Source organism: Pyrus communis, chromosome 1 (genome assembly GCF_041283825.1).
Source record: "Pyrus communis isolate YQ-2024b chromosome 1, ASM4128382v1, whole genome shotgun sequence".
NCBI lineage: Eukaryota > Viridiplantae > Streptophyta > Magnoliopsida > Rosales > Rosaceae > Pyrus > Pyrus communis.
In genome coordinates this window covers 8529582-8549467 of record NC_142565.1, presented here as the reverse complement: position 1 = coordinate 8549467, position 19886 = coordinate 8529582, and the positions used below count along the sequence as shown (strand labels likewise).

The window sequence follows — 19886 nt, the reverse complement described above, 5'->3', positions numbered from 1 at the left end:
TCGATGGTAGAGACGGGTGGGAATGACGAAGATGACGAGGTTGGGTCGATGGGAACAAAGGCAAAAGCTGAAGGAGGCGAGGCATTGACCAGATCTCCCATGAAGGAGGCCATGGGAACAAAGGCAAAAACTCTGTCAAACTGCCGCTGACGATGAATACCCGTCCTTCCTCGGTTTCGTCCTTGCTCCGATGGCCCTCCACTGCCCTTTTATGGAGACATCAATCAGTTGAGAAATTAAAGGAAAAAAATTGCATTTTCTTAAAAAGTCACTGCAATCTGCCGCCATGTATTCCTCTTAAAGCCCAAAACATTCATACTATGCATAAATGCATGAATGTTTGAAATTGTGAAAAACCCAGCTCTAAATAAATAAAATAAAATAAAAAAAAAAAATTCGAGCAGAAAGCTAAAGGGAATTGGGAAGATCTGTGCAGGGGCCATGATGGCCATTCTCTTCTCAGTTATCGAGCCCAGCGTTTTGGAAGTCACAGAAATTGTTTTAATTGAAAAAGAAAGCAGGCCACGTGCCCGCCTGTAATTGGCTTGGTACTCCAGGTCAGGTTGGGTTCCCCGGTATCCTGAAAAATTTCTCTGAAAGAAGAAGATGGGCATTTGGTTATTCACATAACAAGAGACAAATGTCACAAAATTATTGATACACGTAACAAGTTAGTATTTTAAGTACTGATTGGTAAGTTCTCAATACCCAAGTGTCATGTGCCTAGTGTCACAGGATGACTCTTTAAGCCTTCCGCCCGTACGGCACTTAGACTTGAATACCTCGATGAACAAGCTAAGTAAGCCTTCGAAGCCTCGCTTCCCCGGATTGAATCACAAAGAAAACTAAGATAGCTTGGAGAATGCCAAAATCACTTAGAAGATGGGAGAAAGGAAGCTTTGTATTGAAACTTAGGAGAACTTTACAATTGCTTACAATTCTTGGATGCTTTGGCCAAATGGTCTTGCCTCCTATTTATAGGCCTAAGTAACCTCCTCAATGGAGGGTTCTAGAATTCCCTACTTACATCCAAAAATATCTAGTATAGTTCTAGATACAACTTGCCTAATCTGGATTGTTCTAGGTGAGGCTTGAATTTGTACACTTGTGTGGATTGTTCCGGAATGCCCTAGATTATCTTGAACGCTCCGCCATGTTCTCGATTTTTCCGGGATGTTCCGGAAGCTTCTATGAAGACAAGGCTTTATGGGCTTAGATATATGATGTCTTAGGCGTTTTCTTTGTTTGTAACATATGGCCCGTGACACTAGGAAGGTCGCCTTAATCTTTCTCTAAGCATCAAATTTGAATGGTAATGCAGCTCTCCTTCAAACCGTTTTTCACCAAGCAAAATTTTTGAGGTGGGTTGTGCAGCTGTGGACCATGACACATAGGTGGTAAATGGCCCATTTTGTATAATTGTATGTACTTTTAGAATATAAACACAGACCTTGAACAGCACCGGGGTGGTGGCGCAGTTGGCTAGCGCGTAGGTCTCATAGCTTCTGAGTTATCCTGAGGTCGAGAGTTCGAGCCTCTCTCACCCCATTTGTTTTTAATCCTCCAAATGATTTCTTTTAAAATATAAATATTTTTTTTTAATACAATGATATATTTTACAATAAGAGGAGGGAGAGTTTGGTTAAGTCATATAATGGGTAACCTAATTTGGTATCGAATTCGCAATCCACGAGATTCAAATCTAAGACCTCTCACTTACAAGTAAAGAAGAATACCACCAGACGTAATATTGAGTGACTCTTTTGAAATTATATTAAAACGAAAAACATTTCAACTTTCACAATTTTAAAAGATACCCCACTAGTTCAAATCCTTTTGTGAGGAAAACTAATGAATATAGTTTGAAAACTTTGAGATAAGAACAAAATAAAGGGTAAAATGAATAATACTAGAATTAACTTTTTAATATAAAAATATAGTTTTTCGTTAAAGTGAACAGTACAAGAAACTTTTCGTTAAAGTTCCCATATATTTCTCTTTCAGAAGATCTCAATACCCCACTAGTTCAAATCCTTTTGTGAGGAAAACTAATGAATATAGTTTGAAAACTTTGAGATAAGAACAAAATAAAGGGTAAAATGAATAATACTAGAATTAACTTTTTAATATAAAAATATAGTTTTTCGTTAAAGTGAACAGTACAAGAAACTTTTCGTTAAAGTTCCCATATATTTCTCTTTCAGAAGATCTCAAAAGTTCAAGTCCCCGCTCTCCAAATGATTTCTTTTAAAATTATAATTTTTTTTTTAGTACAACGATATATTTTACAGTAAGGGGGAGGGAGAGTTTGGTTAAGCCACACAATGGGTAACCTAATTTGGTATCGAATTCGCAATCCACAAGATTCAAATCTAAGACCTCTCACTTACAAGTGAAAAAGAATACCACCAGACATAATATTGAGTAACTCTTTTGAAATTATATTAAAACGAAAAACATTTCAACTTCCACAATTTTAAAAGATATCCCACTAGTTCAAATCCCCGCTCCCCAAATGATTCTTTTGCAAATATAGAAAAACGAAAAACATTTAAACTTCTAACAACACAAACAACACCATGGTCTAATAGTGCTTCTATTTCACAATTTTAAGAAGATATCCCCAAAGTTCGAATCCCTGCTCCCTAAATGATTAAGCAAAAAACAATATATTATGTTGTGATTCCAGGACTGGCCATCCATCATTACATATGGTCCGTAGAAACAGATAAAAGTCAAACTCTATAGGCTATACCAAATATAAACACTTCATCACTGCAAACTGTGGCTGGTACTCCCACATTTTAGAGCAGCAATAAGTAACCAGTAAGTATGGCATTACTCATTGTGTGACAGTCAACAAAAACTAGCCATTTTTCTGGTGAATGAACCCCTCTAGCACCACTACCCGTATAAAATTACTTGCCAAACAAAAAAGTAGAACATTATTATGCCTAGAGCTAGAACCATGTCGAAAAGGTATTCTGATGGGGGACTTGTTAATGGGGGGGATGTCTCCCCTGAAATGAAAGAACAGCCCTTCCAATTGCAAGTGGTTGTTGTGTTCTGTGTCTTCTTCACACCCTTTTCTGCATTATTACCTTGAGCCACCTCTGCTTCTTTGTTAGACTTTGTTATAGAGGTCAACTTCGGAGGAGAATCAACAGCAGCTCGAATCTCTGCAGCTTCTTTTGCCTGCAAAAATAAACCAAATTAAGTTGTGGAAATAGCCTCCACAAAGAATCATTATTCATGTTCTCCGTGCTGCAGTTTTGGGTTCTCTCACTCACCTTGCTTTGCTGCTGTTTTAATTCTTTCTGTTTGCTTAGTGCTTCGAGGGCACTTGTTGGATTTGTTCTTCTTCGTGTTCTTTCATTGTTATAGTACTCGTCAGGGGCTAATCGAATACATTTAATCTGAGGTAATTCTGCATCTACATCCACAGAGGAAGCATTCTTTACGTTTAAGGCATTATTGTGTCTTGATTCACGTTGCGGCCTGCTTGTTCTTTGATGTGAACCAGAATGTTCATAGACTACTTGAAGATGATCAGTCTGAGGTTTAGGTACTACATTGACAGAGGAAGCAGCCTGTGTCTGGTAAAGCATAACACCTTCCTGTCTTCTGGAGTGGCTCGAATCAACTAGTGGCTCACTAAGCATTTGTAAACTCATTTCCTGAAAAAGAAAAAAAAAGTCTAAAAACATGAATGTGTTTCCAAAGCCTCCAGCACCAAAAAGTTGAGCAAAGTTTTAGCGTTTGCCAGTGAAAACTACCAACACAACAAAAAAATATAGATTTTAAGCTTCTATTCTATGGGGAACGTGGTTTTTTCTTATTTTATTTTATTTTTTGTGACCTGTGCAAGGAGTATTTCTGTGTCTGCGTCACTGCTTAATGCTTCATCCTCAAAACACACCCTCGTAATTGACTCTGGCAGTGTGGAGTCGTTGAAGATGTTAGAATGAGTTGTATCAGGATGAGTGGAGACGTTGAAGATGTTAGCATGAGTTGTATCAGGATAAGTGGAGTCGTTGAAGATTTTAGCATGAGTTGTTTCATCCTGATCCCTGTCAACAATAATTGAATTTAAGAACTCTGCAGACATATCATCCGGTGCATCAGCTCCAAATGCAGATTGCAACCCATGGTAATCATTATTACCAGGGGCACTTGCAAGCGTACGACCCTCTTCCCTCTCAAAATAGTCCATGCTTTGTTGTTGCTGAGTATGCTCCTACATTGTGAACCATAAATAAGCAAGGTTTTAAATCAGTTTCTTTTGCATCGTTTACATATACGAAGAAGTTAATCAGGATTCGTGTTCAACATTCTCACCTCTTCAATATTCATACCAAGTGCTAGTAGCAGTTGATTTTCGAAACCAGATTCATTGTTGTAAGTAACAGATTCACCTTCATCACAGTTTGCAGCATCCACATTCTCACCTGATTTCTTCTTTACGCAACAGAGAACGAAATCCCTCTGCACAATTAAGTTGCAAAACAAATCATGTAATGCAGTGGCAGCAACACAAAATTAAACAAGGGTTCAAAACCAAAAGGCCACTTAGTACTACGGTCTAATGGTGTTCCTCTTCACTTGTAAGTGAGAGGTCTTAGGTTCAATTACTCGCCAAAGGCGAATTTGAACCACATTATTGCTAGCCCATTGTGAGACTTAGCCCATTCCCCCACCCTCCCTAGTGTAGATAATATCGTTTGTTCAAGAAAATAAAACAAAAGTCATTAACCTTTGCACATTTACGTTAAAACCAATTTGGCTCAAAGGGGTTTCGCTTTTGATCCATTCAATGATTTCAAAACCAAAAACCCTTCGAACCAAACCAAATAGGCTTCGGTTTCACAACAAAAACTCCTCAAGCCTCCAGTTTAGAACTTACCTCATAAAAACTGTTAAACAACGCGGCAAATTATACAGCATATCGATAACATTATTCGGAAACAATAAACCCAAAAAAAGAACGAGAATGATGACCTGATCAGCATTAGGATTGGGTTGGGGGATGTAATACTCATGCATACCCCAGTTGGTCCTTTGGGAATTACGAACAGTACCTCGGTAAAAAGTTAGAATCCTTTTTTTACCGATTATAGTTCTATTGTCTTGAGTCTTGACCGGTTTTTGGGCACCAGTGATCTTCCAGAAGCCTTTCTTCGTCGCCCTTTCGGTCTGGTTTCTGTTGTTTTTTTTGTAAGTGCTGAAGAAGTACCATTCTTGATCATCCGACTTTACGAGTGAAAACCCTGCATAAAACACAACATTTGGTTCAAACCCAATTGCATATAAAGATTATCAGACTCATTCAAGAAACGGGGTAGCGTTTTTCACACTGCATTTTTCAGCTGTTTACACCTTAAAAAATGAAACATTTTATAATTTTTCGAACTCACAGAAGAGTGCAGAAATCACTGGCCTTCGTAAAATTGCCACCCAAACAAGATAACTTTTAGTTAACTGGGATTTGTAATAAGTTACAATAGGATTAAACTCAATCCCCTAAACAGTAAACAGAGATTCAAACTCAGTGAACTGCAAATTGAAAAGTTTTAGTAAAATTCTCATAAAAATAATAAATAAAAAGATTGAATTTTTTTAAGAACTGTGTTTAATAATAAAGTTACATTTGGACTTAACCCCAATTGCATAAACGGAGTGTCAGACTCATTGAACTGCAAATTCAAAGTTTTTACTAAAATTTTCAGCAAAATTTAAAAAATAAAATTTAAGAACTGGGTTTGGTAATTAATTTACATTTGGATTAAACCCAAAAACCCAATGGAGAATACAGATTGTCAGACTCATTGAACTAAGAAAGCTAATGAAAATTTAAGACCTGGGTTTGGAAAATAATTACCAGGCAAGTCCCATGGCTCGTGGCTGCAGATATTGATTTCACGGATGACGTCGCTGACAAGGTAATCCTTACCCTCGAGCTTCATCTGCAAGTAAAAGTCGATCAGCTCTTCTTCTGTGGGGCGGAACCGGAATCCCAATGGCACCGTCAGGTCACCTGCTGCTGCTCTGGTGAAGCGGTTTCTATTGGCAGCCATCTATATTTCATGAAGGAGAATCGGAATCTGGGTGGGTTTGTATAGGATTAGAAACACAGGAGAAACAGTACGGACATTGCCTTGGGGTTTGATCAAAGTCTTCGGCTTTCAGCGGGTGCTTTTTGCTTAGTGGAAGAAGATATTAAACTGCTGCTTCTGCTTTTTCATGGAATGTGGAATTTTTGTTGTCACGGCGTTTGGTGGGACGCTAAGGAGTCCTACGTGTGGGACCGCTTGCTCTGTGGCTGGGTCTGCTTCCTGGGAACTGACTGAGAAGCGAGGGATCTCCAAATGAATCGAGCAAATTTTCTTTTGAAGACTTAGGGGTGGGTTCGATAGAATTGCTACTGTTATCGTGTAAAATTTTTCATACGAATTACTAATATTGTATTGATTATTTATTTGTATAATCTTTCCAATAAAGGTATGGCCCGCTAACGATATGGATTTTTCTATTAGAGTCTAGAGATATGGTACAAATAGATGATAAGAGTGACGTTTTTGTTTTGGAAAATGTCTTAACTTTATCCTAATTGTGGGTTAAAATTTTATTTTCTTTACTAAACAAATACTTTTGGATGAAAATATATTGCGAGACTCAATTTATAACCTGAAAAAGTAGCAATTGTCCGGTAAGTATACAGTGTGAGTTGCTAATTCTTTAATTTGCTAATTTAGTTGCTACCTCTGTTGGATATGCGTTTTTCTTACTTAACATAACAAATCTAACTTTGCTACTGAAATACTACACTCCCTTGAAGATGATATGAGAAATTTTGTACCCCATTTTGATCCATAGCAGATTAAATGAGAGCAATTGAATATTTTTCAGTACTGATTTAAAGCGTGAATTAAAAAGTAAACGAATAAGATCTATCGTGCAAGATGGAAAAAAGAGTGAATAAGGTAGATCGAGAAAGTCTGATTGAAAAGGTCAGTAGCATTCCCATGTAGTTATTCAATCAAAATATGTCTCCATGTACCATCACTTCTAAGGTATATTTTTGAAGATGAGTGAGTGGACAATAATGAATTTTTACCTTTTATAAATATATATTATATCTCACTTTAGAGAACCTTTTTGCAAGTTTAAACCGTTTTTGGAAAATTCTTTGAGCGCAACACGAGGAGATTTTTTATAATATATTTGTCTCACTCCCTTTGTAATTCACTTAAGTGTGGTTACTTGCAATAATCTTGTTAACCATAGTGTTCAAAAGTAGGGAAATGGAAAAAGAATCATGAGATGATGATTTAGGTGATAGTTAAGATTTGCTTGTAAATTTCAAGCTCTAAATTTTAAAAGAAAATAACATGTACACATCTTTTTTTAATTTTTTACACATCCGATTAATTTCCGTCATTAATTCCCGTTTTGGTTTGTTCAACCCAAAAAATGCACGAGAAAAACTACGGATGTGCTGAACAGCCTGAACTCATACCTAATCACTAATTTAGTGTTGTCTACTTTCCAAATTTAGTTTTTTTTTTTTTTTTTTTTTCTCTGTACCGACAACAAACACAGAAGCAATCAACGGCCTGCATTTCTCTTTGACATGATTGTGGGCCCACCTGATAGGACTTGCAAAGCAACAAGACAAATCCATACAAGTCACATACTAATCACATATCATCAAGTAGGATCTTCAAGATCCATTTGTTTCTGGCCGAAAGCATTCCACATTACAGCTGAGAGCTGCACACATGATTCCCCACTGCTTTCCCCAAAAAATAAAAAGAAAAACGTTAAAGAGATTTTCTTAAAGCAAAATTTTTTATAAGTTTTTTATCATTTTATAGTTTAACAATAATTTCGGTCTCAGAATTATAATTATAAAATGTTATGCCAAAAATATGAGACGACGGATAGTCCATTGAGAGTCTACTTCTCCTTAGCATCTCTCAGGTAAAAAATAATTTGGGCAGGGCTAGTGAGAAACAGTTAAAACAATGAAGAATATAAACCAGAAAAAACTATCAAACCTACACAAGTACCCCAGAAGGGACTTTTCCTCTGTTGGCTATACACATTTCGTACAGATTATGCATATTCCTTTCTGCTCCACTTATGCTCGCCACGCGTGCGTCGTTAAGTGCGGTTTACGACTGGCAACACCACATCCTTTCTGGTGAAAGTACAACCGATAGTCCAGCATGGTCAGAGAGAGTGTAATCATCGGGCCATATTCCCTTCTCCGCCTCACGGGGGTATAGAACTGCATTCTTCACATTGAATCCGAGGGCGCCCTGCGTGCCTCGTTTGGACTCCTCTCTACTAGCGTTAAGGCTTTCCTTTTCCTCTGACGCTGTCGAACTCCAGATTCTACTCTGCAGTGTCAACGGTTTTAGACACAAGATGTTAATGTTATAGATCTTTCGGATAACTACTACTTGAGGACAATGGTAATGCAAGTTCAAACTGAAAATAGACGAAATTTTATGGATGTAAAGGTACCTTAAATTCTTCGTAATCAAGGAAACCATTTGCGTCGGCATCTGCTTGGATCCAGAGATCCCTCGTCTCCTGGAAACCTAGTCCCGTAGGATGACCAATCAAGTTAACCTGCAAAAGATATACAAGAGCAAGCCTGATCTTTCCATTTGAACTTTATATAGATTAGTAGCAAATAGAACCAACCTGATGTAGTCCTTCACAGAAAGCTGAGGTCGTAATAAAATCACCATGACTATCACCCTTTAGAAAGGTAAATGCATCATTTTCAGCCATCGAAGCTTTTCGGAGCTGGCGCTGAAAACCCCAAAAGGAAAAATGAAGTTATTAGGATCGCATGTGGAAACTGTCTAGGGCGTGGGCGTGCATGCACTATAATGTAAATGATCAAATGCATTTTTTTGGAAGTTTTGAACAGAGCTTTTGTGCACAATATATCTGACGAACAGAGTCGCCTTCTGTGGCAAGATATTAGATAGAATATGGAAAACGAACTGCTTACCCGTAATATTCCAAAAACAGCTTCGCACCAACTAGTCTTTAGAGGTTTTCGTGGCTTATTGGGATTACAAAGCCAAATGAAGTCAACACCGCAGATGTTTCCCCTATGATTACGGTGGCTAACCCACTGTAGGATATAAAATACAAATATTCCGTTAATATTAAGCATGATGAGCATTGTATATATGGGCTCTGTTGCCGCAATGGAGGTCACTGATTTCAGAACTTAAATCCAGAAAACAACAACCTTGTGAGCATCCGCATCAGTATATTGATGAGCAGCATCATATGTTGATTCAAACCCCTGCGATCTAAGGAATTTGTACACATGGCCACGTTTACTTCCATTCCAGTCACTGCATTGAGAATAACATAAAAGAAAACAAATATAAGACCGACAATTCTACACAAAAGAATACAACCAGAGTTAGCCTACCATTTATTAAAATTCCGTTGCGAAGGCGGCCTTCAAAAGCATTACCAATTAGGATAGCTGGCACCTTCAAAACGATGTACATTTAAATTCATAACCAAACACTAATGCCACTTTGTACTCATAACCAAACACCCCATTTTTCAGTTTTCTCTTATCCGTGCCATTGCAAATATGATCAGCCTCATCTTCTTCCATGTCAATCAATACAAAATCTTTTAATAAAGTAAGCAGTGTCTAAATATTTAGTAAATTTTTATATAAATTGCTTTGAATTGATTAAAAAGAATACAATATTTAATATGATGTAATAATTATTAAAAACAATAATATAAGAGCAAGGATTTCAATCTTATCAAACATGTTAAACATTTCATTATATGAGCATTCATTTACAACTCACTTGAGAAAACTCCAGTAGTATTTGATCCTTCTGATCAAGTCTGCTGACGTGCCACGCAATTTTTTTCTATTTAATTATTATATTTTGTCCTTTTGATCAACCCCCTCTTGGAAGTTCGTTTTCCTTTTCTGAGAAGTTTTTCTGTTTTTTGAAACTTTTCTGGGAAGTTCAGCTTTTAGAATATTTTACATTTTGGAATCTTCCCCAAGTCCTAAAATCTGTCAAAAGTTACGGGTCCCTTTCCTACGTTGAATTACAAATCCAAGAGTAATGGTATAGGTAAATCTCTCTCAAAAGTTAGCTTTGATTTTTCTATCATCTCATGTTTTGCACCAAGTTTTATAAATTTAGTACTATAAAATTGTAAAGTGATTAGAAGTATGTGGAAAGTTCTACTTTTAGAGAGTTTTTTTAGCATTTCTCACAAATCCAAAATTAAACAATAATGAGAAATACTAAGGAAAATTTCTTAAAGTGAGATTTTTCATGGTCCTTTTGTCACTTTAGAGTTTAACATTAATTTTTGTTTCAATATTATAAAATACTGTAAAAAAAACATGAGATGATAATGAGTTTATAGAGAATTCTACTTTTAAGAGTCTTCTTAGCATTTATCAATCATAGAAATGATTTGTTGAAGTAAATATGTTTTTATTTAAATATTTTAATTGCTATGAATTTGTCTGTTGTGGTTTATATATTTTGGTTTATTACAACCATTGAATGTATATAACCTAAATTGATTTTTAACCTTATCTTTTGATAAGGAGTAATCTCCTTCACTAACTTTGAAACGTGAGAAAGCTTCTCACATTAAATAATTTGATGGAATTCCTTCTCAGAATAGAGAAGATGATCAGGTCCCATTCGTTCTTTTGTTCCATTTTGAATATTTACTTTTTGATTTTATCCGTTTTGGTTTCGTCCATTTTGGTTTTTTAAGGTTTTCAAGTCTCTGATTTTGTCAAACTTGCAACGTATACTTTATCTTTTTGCATATATATAGGTTCCCTATATCGAAGGAATATATAGAGAAACAACAGCGTATATATTTTTCTTAAAAATTGAGTTCTAAAGCAACATATAGAAAGGATTCGAAGAAGTCATCAGGAATGGAACCAGTGAAAAGTCGTATGCAGAAGAGAAGTGCAAAATGGGCAAAGACGAAGACTTTGGAAGCGAAAGACGCACCGATTGACGCTCTTCCAACCCAGTTGCTGTTTATTGAGCTCAAAGTGGATGAGAGAGAGGCTTTTCTATGGTCTTCTCAATTGCCTAGTCTCGGTTCAAAGATAGTGGAAGGATCCATCCATCAGCCTTTCTATCTCCACAGCGCTGACCTGCTTTCCCACCTAGTTCACCGACCTCACGGGTCTGATTTGGCTCTCTATTGTCCACCAAGGAAACTCCAAACAATTCTACTGCTCAGTGTGAGTTCGAAAGTTCTTTCATTGTGCAAGAAAGAACTTATCAGAGGGAGAAGGTTTTGGGCTGTTTTGACCTGGGAACGACGTGGTGTTTGTGAACTGCTTGCACACTTTGGGAAGAGCTGCGAAACGTCTTAAAGAGAGCAACTTAGTCCGCGACTCATCCATTTCCTCACCTTTCCAGATTCTATTGCAATTGGCAGTGCCAGGGTTGGTTGGTTTTCATCTATGATGTCATTAACTCTCTACTAAGACATCTCAATGTGAGATCAAATGAGATTAAAATACATGAGATTTGAGGCACATAAGTGATCTAGAAGAGTGCCCTTATCCAAGTTTAATCCCTTTCTTTCCTCCCTCTTTACATAAATATATATATGAATTTTGTGATTGGAGGATGGAGATATCTAATACTTCCTCAGCAAGTAGTCTTCTAGTACACTACTGACTACCCCACCTCACATATATATTGTACCATTCATTCACACCTTTTTCTTCCCATTTTTCACTTAAATCCATAATATCGTAAGTGTATAATTCATAGATGATAGGATTAATTCCACAGAATAAAGGTAGGACAGTACTTCAGTTTGGGTATACATTTTTCAGTACCCAATATATACTGACATATTACAATGGCTCAATAATATTACAATATCTGTTCATTTAAATTCATAACCAAACACTAATTCCACTGTACTCATAACCAAACACTAATTCCATTGTACTCATAACCAAACACCCATTTTTTCAGTTTTCTCTTATCTGTGCCGTTGCAATTATGATCAGCCTCATCCTCTTCCATGTCAATCAATACAAAACCTTCTATGAAACCATTTCATGATTCGCTGTCACCTTCCTCCTCCACTACCATGAGAAATAAGGGGACGGATTGGGGGCGGAGTCGATGGTAGAGACGGGTGGGAATGACGAAGATGACGACGTTGGGTCGATGGGAACAAAGGCAAAAGCTGAAGGAGGCGAGGGATTGACCGATCTCCCATGAAGGAAGAAGAAATTTTTCAAGGAGTCGGGAACTCCACATAAGATTGATAGCTGGTGTACCCGAGCAACAAGAGATGGACACATGACTTTTAACATTTTTTTCTTTAAATACATATGAACACGTAATCCAAAACCAAGAAAACATCCGACAAACGTTAAGCATTCACCACCTCTTTCCTTTCCACCGTCGATGGCATCGTTGGACCCACCCGAAATCCCGACGACATCATCGGAAAAAAAAAGCCTCACCGCCTTCTTCCTCTTCAGCTACGTCACCGGACACCCTGGACCCGAACGCTTCAACCCGATCGGCGGCTCCGGAATCGGAGAAAGTCTGTCAAACTGCCGCTGACGATGAATACCCGTCCGTCCTCGGTTTTGTCCTTGCTCCGATGGCCTTCCACTGCCCTTTTATGGAGACACCAATCAGTTGAGAAATTAAAGGATAACAATTGCATTTTCTTAAAAAGTCACTGCAATCTGCCGCCATGTATTGCCCAAAACATTCATACTATGCATAAATGCATGAATGTTTGAAATTGTGAAAAACCCAGCTAAAAAAAAAAAAAAAATATTCGCGCAAAAAGAAAGTTGGCCCACCGTCTTGGAAGTACAGAAATTGTTTTAATTGAAAAAGAAAGTAGGCCCCGTGCCTGCTTGTAATTGGTTGGTACTCCAGGTCAGGTTGGGTACCCGGTACCCAAAAAAGGCGTTTGGATATTCACATAACAAGAGATAAATATCACAAAATTATTGATCCGCGTAACAAGTGAGTATTTTGAGTACTGATTGGTAAGTTCTGAATACCCACGTGTTATGCACAAAGATATAAACCATAGTATTATTCGGTAAATGTGCCTAGGAAGGTCGCTTTAATCTTTCTCTAAGCATCAAATTTGAATGGTAATGCAGCTCTCCTTCAAACCGTTTTTCACCAAGCAAAATTTTTGAGCTGGATTGTGCAGCTGTGGACCATGACACGTAGGAGGTAAATGGCCCATTTTGTATAATTGTAGGTACGTTTACAATATAAACACAGACCTTGAACAGCAGCGGGGTGGTGGCGCAGTTGGCTAGCGCGTAGGTCTCATAGCTTCTGAGTTATCCTGAGGTCGAGAGTTCGAGCCTCTCTCACCCCATTTCTTTTTTATCCTTTTGTGAGGAAAACGAACCTAATTTGAAAACTTTGAGTCATTTCTTTTTTATCCTTTTGTGAGGAAAACCAATGAATATAGTTTGAAAACTTTGAGTTTTAACAATAAGAACAAAATAAAGAGTAAAGTGAATAGTAACATGATTAACTTTTTAGTGTAAAAATGTAATTTTTCGTTAAAGTGACCAGTACAATGAGTTTTTCGTTAAAATGAACATATATTTCTCTTTCACAATTTCAGAAGATCCGAAACGTTCAAGTCTTTGCTCTCCAAATGATTTCTTTTAAAATATAAATAATTTTTTTTTAGTACAACGATATATTTTATAATAAGAGGAGAGGGAGTTTGTTTAAGCAACATAATGGGTAACCAAATTTGGTATCAAATTCACAATCCACGAGATTCAAATCTAAGACCTTTCATTTACAAGTAAAGAAGAATATCACCAGACGTAATAGTGAGCGACTCTTTTGAAATTATATTAAAACGAAAAACATTTCAACTTCCACAATTTTAAAAGATATCCTACTAGTTCAAATCCTCGCTCCCCAAATGATTCTTTTGCAACTATAGAAAAACGAAAAATATTTAAACTTCTAACAACACGAACAACACCATGGTCTAGTAGTGCTTCTATTTCACAATTTTAAGAAGATATCCCAAAAGTTCGAATCCCTGCTCTCTAAATGATTAAGCAAAAAACAATATATTATGTTGAGATTCCAGGACTAGCCATCCATCATTACATATGGTCCGTAGAAACAGAAAAAAGTCAAACTCTATAGGCTATACCAAATATAAACAATTCATCACTGCAAACCGTGGCTGGTACTCCCACATTTTAGAGCAGCAATAAGTAACCAGTAAGTATGGCATTACTCATTGTGTGACAGTCAACAAAAACTAGCCATTTTTCTGGTGAATGAACCCCTCTAGCACCACTACCCGTATAAAATTACTTGCCCAGCAAAAAAGCAGAACATTATTATGCCTAGAACCATGTTGAAAAGGTATTCTGATGGGGGACTTGTTAATGGGGGGGCTGTCTCCCATGAAATGAAAGAACAGCCCTTCCAATTGCAAGTGGTTGTTGTGTTCTGTGTCTGCTTCACACCCTTTTCTGCATTATCACCTTGAGCCACCTCTGCTTCTTTGTTAGACTTTGTTATAGAGGTCAACTTCGGAGGAAAATCAACAGCAGCTCGAAGCTCTGCAGCTTCTTTTGCCTGCAAAAATAAACCAAATTAAGTTGTGGAAATAGCCTCTACAAAGAATCATTATTCATGTTCTCCGTGCTGCAGTTTTGGGTTCTCTCACTCACCTTGCTTTGCTGCTGTTTTAATTCTTTCTGTTTGCTTAGTGCTTCGAGGGCACTTGTTGGATTTGTTCTTCTGCGTGTTCTTTCATTGTTATAGTATTCATCAGGGGCTAATCGAATACATTTAATCTGAGGTAATTCTGCATCTACATCCACAGAGGAAGCATTCTTTACGTTTAAGGCATTATTGTGTCTTGATTCACGTTGCGGCCTGCTTGTTCTTTGATGTGTACCAGAATGCTCGTCATTAAATAATTGACGACGATGTGTACCAGAATGTTCATCAGTGACTACTTGAAGATGATCAGTCTGAGGTTTAGGTACTACATTGACAGAGGAAGCAGCCTGTGCCTGGTAAAGCATAACACCTTCCTGTCTTCTGGAGTGGCTCGAATCAACTGGTGGCTCACTAAGCATTTGTAAACTCATTTCCTGAAAAAAAAAAAAAAAAAAAAGGTCTAAAAACATGAATGTGTTTCCAAAGCCTCCAGCACCAAAAAGTTGAGCAAAGTTTTAGCGTTTGCCAGTGAAAACTACCAACACAACAAAAAAATATAGATTTTAAGCTTCTATTCTATGGGGAACGTGGTTTTTTCCATTTTATTTTATTTTTTGTGACCTGTGCAAGGAGTATTTCTGTGTCTGCGTCACTGCTTAATGCTTCATCCTCAAAATACACCCTCGTAATTGACTCTGGCAGACTGGAGTCGTTGAAGATGTTAGCATGAGTTGTATCAGGATGAGTGGAGACGTTGAAGATGTTAGCATGAGTTGTATCAGGATGAGTGGAGTCGTTGAAGATGTTAGCATGAGTTGTTTCATCCTGATCCCTGTCAACAATAATTGAATTTAAGAACTCTGCGAACTTATCATCTGGTTCATCAGCTCCAAATGCATATTGTAACCCATGGTAATCATTATTACCAGGGGCACTTGCAAGCATACGACCCTCTTCCCTCTCAAAATAGTCCATGCTTTGTTGTTGCTGAGTATGCTCCTACGTTGTGAACCATAAATAAGCAAGGTTTTAAATCAGTTTCTTTTGCACCATTTATATTTACGAAGAAGTTAATCAGCGTTCGTGTTCAACATTCTCACCTCTTCAATATCCATACCAAGTGCTAGTAGCAGTTGATTTTCGAAATCAGATTCATTGTTGTAAGTAATAGATTCACCTTCATCACAGTTTGCAGCATCCACATTCTCACCTGCTTTCTTCTTTACGCAACAGAGAACGAAATCCCTCTGCACAATTAAGTTGCAAAACAAATCATGTAATGCAGTGGCAGCAACACAAAATTAAATAAGGGTTCAAAACCAAAAGGCCACTTAGTACTACGGTCTAATGGTATTCCTCTTCACTTGTAAGTGAGAGGTCTTAGGTTCAATTACTTGCCAAAGACGAATTTGAACCACATTATTGCTAGCCCATTGTGAGGCTTAGCCCATTCCCCCACCCCCCCTAGTGTAGATAATATCGTTCGTTCAAGAACATAAAACAAAAGTCCTTAACCTTAGCACATTTACGTTAAAACCAATTTGGCTCAAAGGGGTTTCGCTTTTGATCCATTCAATGATTTCAAAACCAAAAACCCTTCGAACCAAACCAAATAGGCTTCGGTTTCACAACAAAAACTCCTCAAGCCTCCAGTTTAGAACTTACCTCATAAAAACTGTTAAACAACGCGGCAAATTATACAGCATATCGATAACATTATTCGGAAACAATAAACCCAAAAAAAGAACGAGAATGGTTACCTGATCAGCATTAGGATTGGGTTGGGGGATGTAATACTCATGCATACCCCAGTTGGTCCTTTGGGAATTACGAACAGTACCTCGGTAAAAAGTTAGAATCCTTTTTTTACCGATGATAGTTCTATTGTCTTGAGTCTTGACCGGTTTTTGGGCACCAGTGATCTTCCAGAAGCCTTTCTTTGTCGCCCTTTCGGTCTGGTTTCTGTTGTTTTTTTTGTAAGTGCTGAAGAAGTACCATTCTTGATCATCCGACTTTATGAGTGAAAACCCTGCATAAAACACAACATTTGGTTCAAACCCAATTGCATATAAAGATTATCAGACTCATAAGAATCGGGGTAGCGTTTTTCGCACTGCATTTTTCAGCTGTTTACACCTTAAAAAATGAAACATTTTATAATTTTTCGAACTCACAGAAGAGTGCAGGAATCACTGGCCTTCGTAAAATTGCCACCCAAACAAGATAACTTTTAGTTAACTGGGATTTGTAATAAGTTACAATAGGATTAAACTCAATCCCCTAAACAGTAAACAGAGATTCAAACTCAGTGAACTGCAAATTGAAAAGTTTTAGTAAAATTCTCATAAAAATAATAAATAAAAGATTGAATTTTTTAAGAACTGGGTTTGATAATAAAGTTACATTTGGACTTAACCCCAATTTCATAAACGGAGTGTCAGACTCATTGAACTGCAAATTCAAAGTTTTTACTAAAATTTTCAGCAAAATTAAAAAAAAAAAAAAAAAAAATTAAGAACTGGGTTTGGTAATTAATTTACATTTGGATTAAACCCAAAAACTCAATGGAGAATACAGATTGTCAGACTCATTGAACTAAGAAAGCTAATGAAAATTTAAGACCTGGGTTTGGAAAATAATTACCAGGCAAGTCCCATGGCTCGTGGCTGCAGATATTGATTTCACGGATGACGTCGCTGACAAGGTAATCCTTACCCTCGAGCTTCATCTGCAAGTAAAAGTCGATCAGCTCTTCTTCTGTGGGGCGGAACCGGAATCCCAATGGCACCGTCAGGTCACCTGTTGCTGCTCTGGTGAAGCGGTTTCTATTGGCAGCCATCTATCTTTCATGAAGGAGAATCGGAATCTGGGTGGGTTTGTATAGGATTAGAAACACAGGAGAAACAGTACGGACATTGACTTGGGGTTTGATCAAAGTCTTCGGCTTTCAGCGGGTGCTTTTTGCTTAGTGGAAGAAGATATTAAACTGCTGCTTCTGCTTTTTCATGGAACGTGGAATTTTTGTTGTCACGGCGTTTGGTGGGACGCTAAGGAGTCCTACGTGTGGGACCGCCTGCTCTATGGCTGGGTCTGCTTCCTGGGAACTGACTGAGAAGCGAGGGATCTCCAAATGAATTGAGCAAATTTTCTTTTGAAGAATAATACTTAGGGGTGGGTTCGATAGAATCGCTATTGTTATCGTATCAAAATTTTCGTACGAATTACTAATATTGTACTGATTATCTATTTATATCATCTTTCTAGTAAATGTATGGCCCGCTAACGATGTGGATTTTATTTCTATTAGAGTCTAGAGATATGGTATAAATAGATGATAAAAGTGACATTTTTGTTTTGGAAAGTGTCTTAACTTTATCATAATTGTGGGTTCAAATTTTATTTTCAAACTATTTACTAAACAAATACTTTTGGATGAAAATATATTGCGAGACTCAATTTATAACTTGAAAAAGTAGCAATTGTCCGGTAAGTATACAGTGTGAGTTACTAATTCTTTAATTTGCTAATTTAGTTGCTACCTCTGTTGGATATGCGTTTTTCTTACATGACATAACAAATCTAACTTTGCTACTGAAATACTACACTCCCTTGAAGATGATATGAGAAATTTTGTACCCCATTTTGGTCCATAGCAGATTAAATGAGGGCAATTGAATATTTTTCAGTACTGATTTTAAAGCGTGAATTAAAAAGTAAACGAATAAGATCTATCGTGCAAGATGGAAAAGAGAGTGAATAAGGTAGATCGAGAAAGTCTGATTGAAAAGGTCAGTAGCATTCCCATGTAGTTATTTTCAATCAAAATATGTCTCCATGTACTATGTCTTCTAAGGTATATTTTTGAAGATGAGTGAGTGGACAATAATGAATTTTTACCTTTTATAAATATATATTATATCTCACTTTAGAGAACCTTTTTGCAAGTTTAAACCGTTTTTGAAAAATTCTCTGAGCGTAACACGAGGAGATTTTTTATAATATATTTGTCTCACTCCTTTTGTAATTCACTTAAGTGTGGTTACTTGCAATAATCTTGTTAACCATAGTGTTCAAAAGTAGGGAAATGAAAAAAGAATTATGAGATGATGATTTCCGTGATAGTTAAGATTTGCTTGTAAATTTCAAGACCTAAATTTAAAAAAAAAAAAATGACATATATACATTTTTTTTAACTTTTTACACACCCGATTAATTTCCGTCATTACTTCCCGTTTTGGTTTGTTCAACCCAAAAAATGCACGAGAAAAACTACAGATGTGCTGAACTCATACCTAATTACTAATTTAGTGTGTCTACTTTCCAAATTTAGTTTTTTTTTTTTTTTTTTTTCTCTGTACCGACAACAAGCACAGAAGCAAACAACGGCCTGCATTTCTCTTTGACATGATTGTGGGCCCACCTGATAGGACTTGCAGAGCAACAAGACAAATCCATACGAGTCACAAACTAATCATATATCATCAAGTAGGATCTTCAAGATCCATTTGTTTCGAAAGCATTCCACATTACAGCTGAGAGCTGCACACATGATTCCCCACTGCTTCCCCAAAAATTAAAAAGAAAAAGGTTAACGCCATCTCTAATGATTGGACTAAAAGTTAAATTTTTTAGCTCAGAAATAACTTTTCTGTTCCAACCGTTATGGCTTAAAATTTTGGCCCGAGATTATTAAAGAATGAACTTAGGCTATTTTTTTCCTTAAATTAATTTTTTTTTTAAAATAAATATGTAGACTATCATAAATTAATTTTATGAACATTTTAATTTAAAAATATTTAAATTCCAATAAATATTGAAAAATCACTAAATTTTCCAAAAAGCAAGCTTTCAACTTTCAATTCACCAACCGTTCTGCCGACATTGCAATTTTCTTGAAACTTTGCAATGATTTTATCCCACAAAACTTTCTTATTTTGATTTTTGCCAACTACACCATCTTCACTAACAGAAACTCATGTTAAGCATAAAGCAACATCTTCCTCGCATGTCCAATTACGACCTCTAATATGCTCTATTGCCATGTTGAACAATTTGGAAATGGAAAGAAATGGTAGAAAGATAAATTGGAAGAATTATAGGAGAAAATTGAGTTTTGTGTGG

At 36.8% G+C, this 19886-nt stretch overlaps 3 protein-coding genes and 2 non-coding genes across 5 annotated transcripts; 2 read left to right on the top strand and 3 right to left on the bottom strand.

Moving 5' to 3' along the window:
• Positions 1-1463: 1463 nt before the first annotated feature.
• TRNAM-CAU (transfer RNA methionine (anticodon CAU)) lies at positions 1464-1548 on the top strand. Its single transcript is given in 2 exon segments — positions 1464-1501; positions 1513-1548. It is a non-coding gene; the product is annotated as a tRNA-Met (tRNA).
• A 1105-nt stretch (positions 1549-2653) lies between these two features.
• LOC137720376 (uncharacterized) lies at positions 2654-6360 on the bottom strand. Its single transcript, XM_068459439.2, has 6 exons — positions 5879-6360; positions 4999-5267; positions 4339-4485; positions 3860-4237; positions 3291-3677; positions 2654-3195 (listed from the first exon to the last, which is right to left on the bottom strand). Exons 1-6 carry the CDS (start codon positions 6072-6074, stop codon positions 2905-2907), a joined length of 1668 nt encoding a protein of 555 aa, XP_068315540.2. The 5' UTR covers positions 6075-6360; the 3' UTR covers positions 2654-2904.
• Positions 6361-7941: 1581 nt separating this feature from the next.
• LOC148699093 (putative calcium-binding protein At1g02270) lies at positions 7942-9377 on the bottom strand. The gene is made up of 5 exons (XM_088695956.1): positions 9275-9377; positions 9029-9154; positions 8713-8823; positions 8530-8637; positions 7942-8402 (listed from the first exon to the last, which is right to left on the bottom strand). Exons 3-5 carry the CDS (start codon positions 8800-8802, stop codon positions 8175-8177), a joined length of 426 nt encoding a protein of 141 aa, XP_088552082.1. The 5' UTR covers positions 8803-8823; positions 9029-9154; positions 9275-9377; the 3' UTR covers positions 7942-8174.
• A 3972-nt stretch (positions 9378-13349) lies between these two features.
• Positions 13350-13434, top strand: TRNAM-CAU (transfer RNA methionine (anticodon CAU)). Its single transcript is given in 2 exon segments — positions 13350-13387; positions 13399-13434. It is a non-coding gene; the product is annotated as a tRNA-Met (tRNA).
• Positions 13435-14139: 705 nt separating this feature from the next.
• LOC148699092 (uncharacterized) lies at positions 14140-17983 on the bottom strand. Its single transcript, XM_088695951.1, has 6 exons — positions 17409-17983; positions 16526-16794; positions 15866-16012; positions 15387-15764; positions 14771-15199; positions 14140-14675 (listed from the first exon to the last, which is right to left on the bottom strand). The coding sequence occupies exons 1-6, from the start codon at positions 17602-17604 to the stop codon at positions 14391-14393; spliced, it is 1704 nt and encodes a 567-aa protein (XP_088552077.1). The 5' UTR covers positions 17605-17983; the 3' UTR covers positions 14140-14390.
• Positions 17984-19886: the final 1903 nt, after the last annotated feature.

What these genes read in the sequence shown, in the direction of transcription:
- LOC148699092 (XM_088695951.1), bottom strand. Translation starts at nt 17,604, where the DNA reads ATGGCTGCCAATAGAAACCGCTTCACCAGAGCAGCAACAGGTGACCTG. An exon ending in CGAGCCATGGGACTTGCCTG is followed by an intron (nt 16,795 to 17,408) that starts GTAATTATTTTC and finishes TGTTTTATGCAG; the next exon opens with GGTTTTCACTCATAAAGTCG. An exon ending in CCAATCCTAATGCTGATCAG is followed by an intron (nt 16,013 to 16,525) that starts GTAACCATTCTC and finishes TTAATTGTGCAG; the next exon opens with AGGGATTTCGTTCTCTGTTG.
- LOC148699093 (XM_088695956.1), bottom strand. Translation starts at nt 8,802, where the DNA reads ATGGCTGAAAATGATGCATTTACCTTTCTAAAGGGTGATAGTCATGGT. An exon ending in TCTGTGAAGGACTACATCAG is followed by an intron (nt 8,638 to 8,712) that starts GTTGGTTCTATT and finishes TATCTTTTGCAG; the next exon opens with GTTAACTTGATTGGTCATCC. An exon ending in TTGATTACGAAGAATTTAAG is followed by an intron (nt 8,403 to 8,529) that starts GTACCTTTACAT and finishes TTGACACTGCAG; the next exon opens with AGTAGAATCTGGAGTTCGAC.
- LOC137720376 (XM_068459439.2), bottom strand. Translation starts at nt 6,074, where the DNA reads ATGGCTGCCAATAGAAACCGCTTCACCAGAGCAGCAGCAGGTGACCTG. An exon ending in TTGGTATGAATATTGAAGAG is followed by an intron (nt 4,238 to 4,338) that starts GTGAGAATGTTG and finishes TTCACAATGTAG; the next exon opens with GAGCATACTCAGCAACAACA. An exon ending in CAGAAATACTCCTTGCACAG is followed by an intron (nt 3,678 to 3,859) that starts GTCACAAAAAAT and finishes TTTCTTTTTCAG; the next exon opens with GAAATGAGTTTACAAATGCT.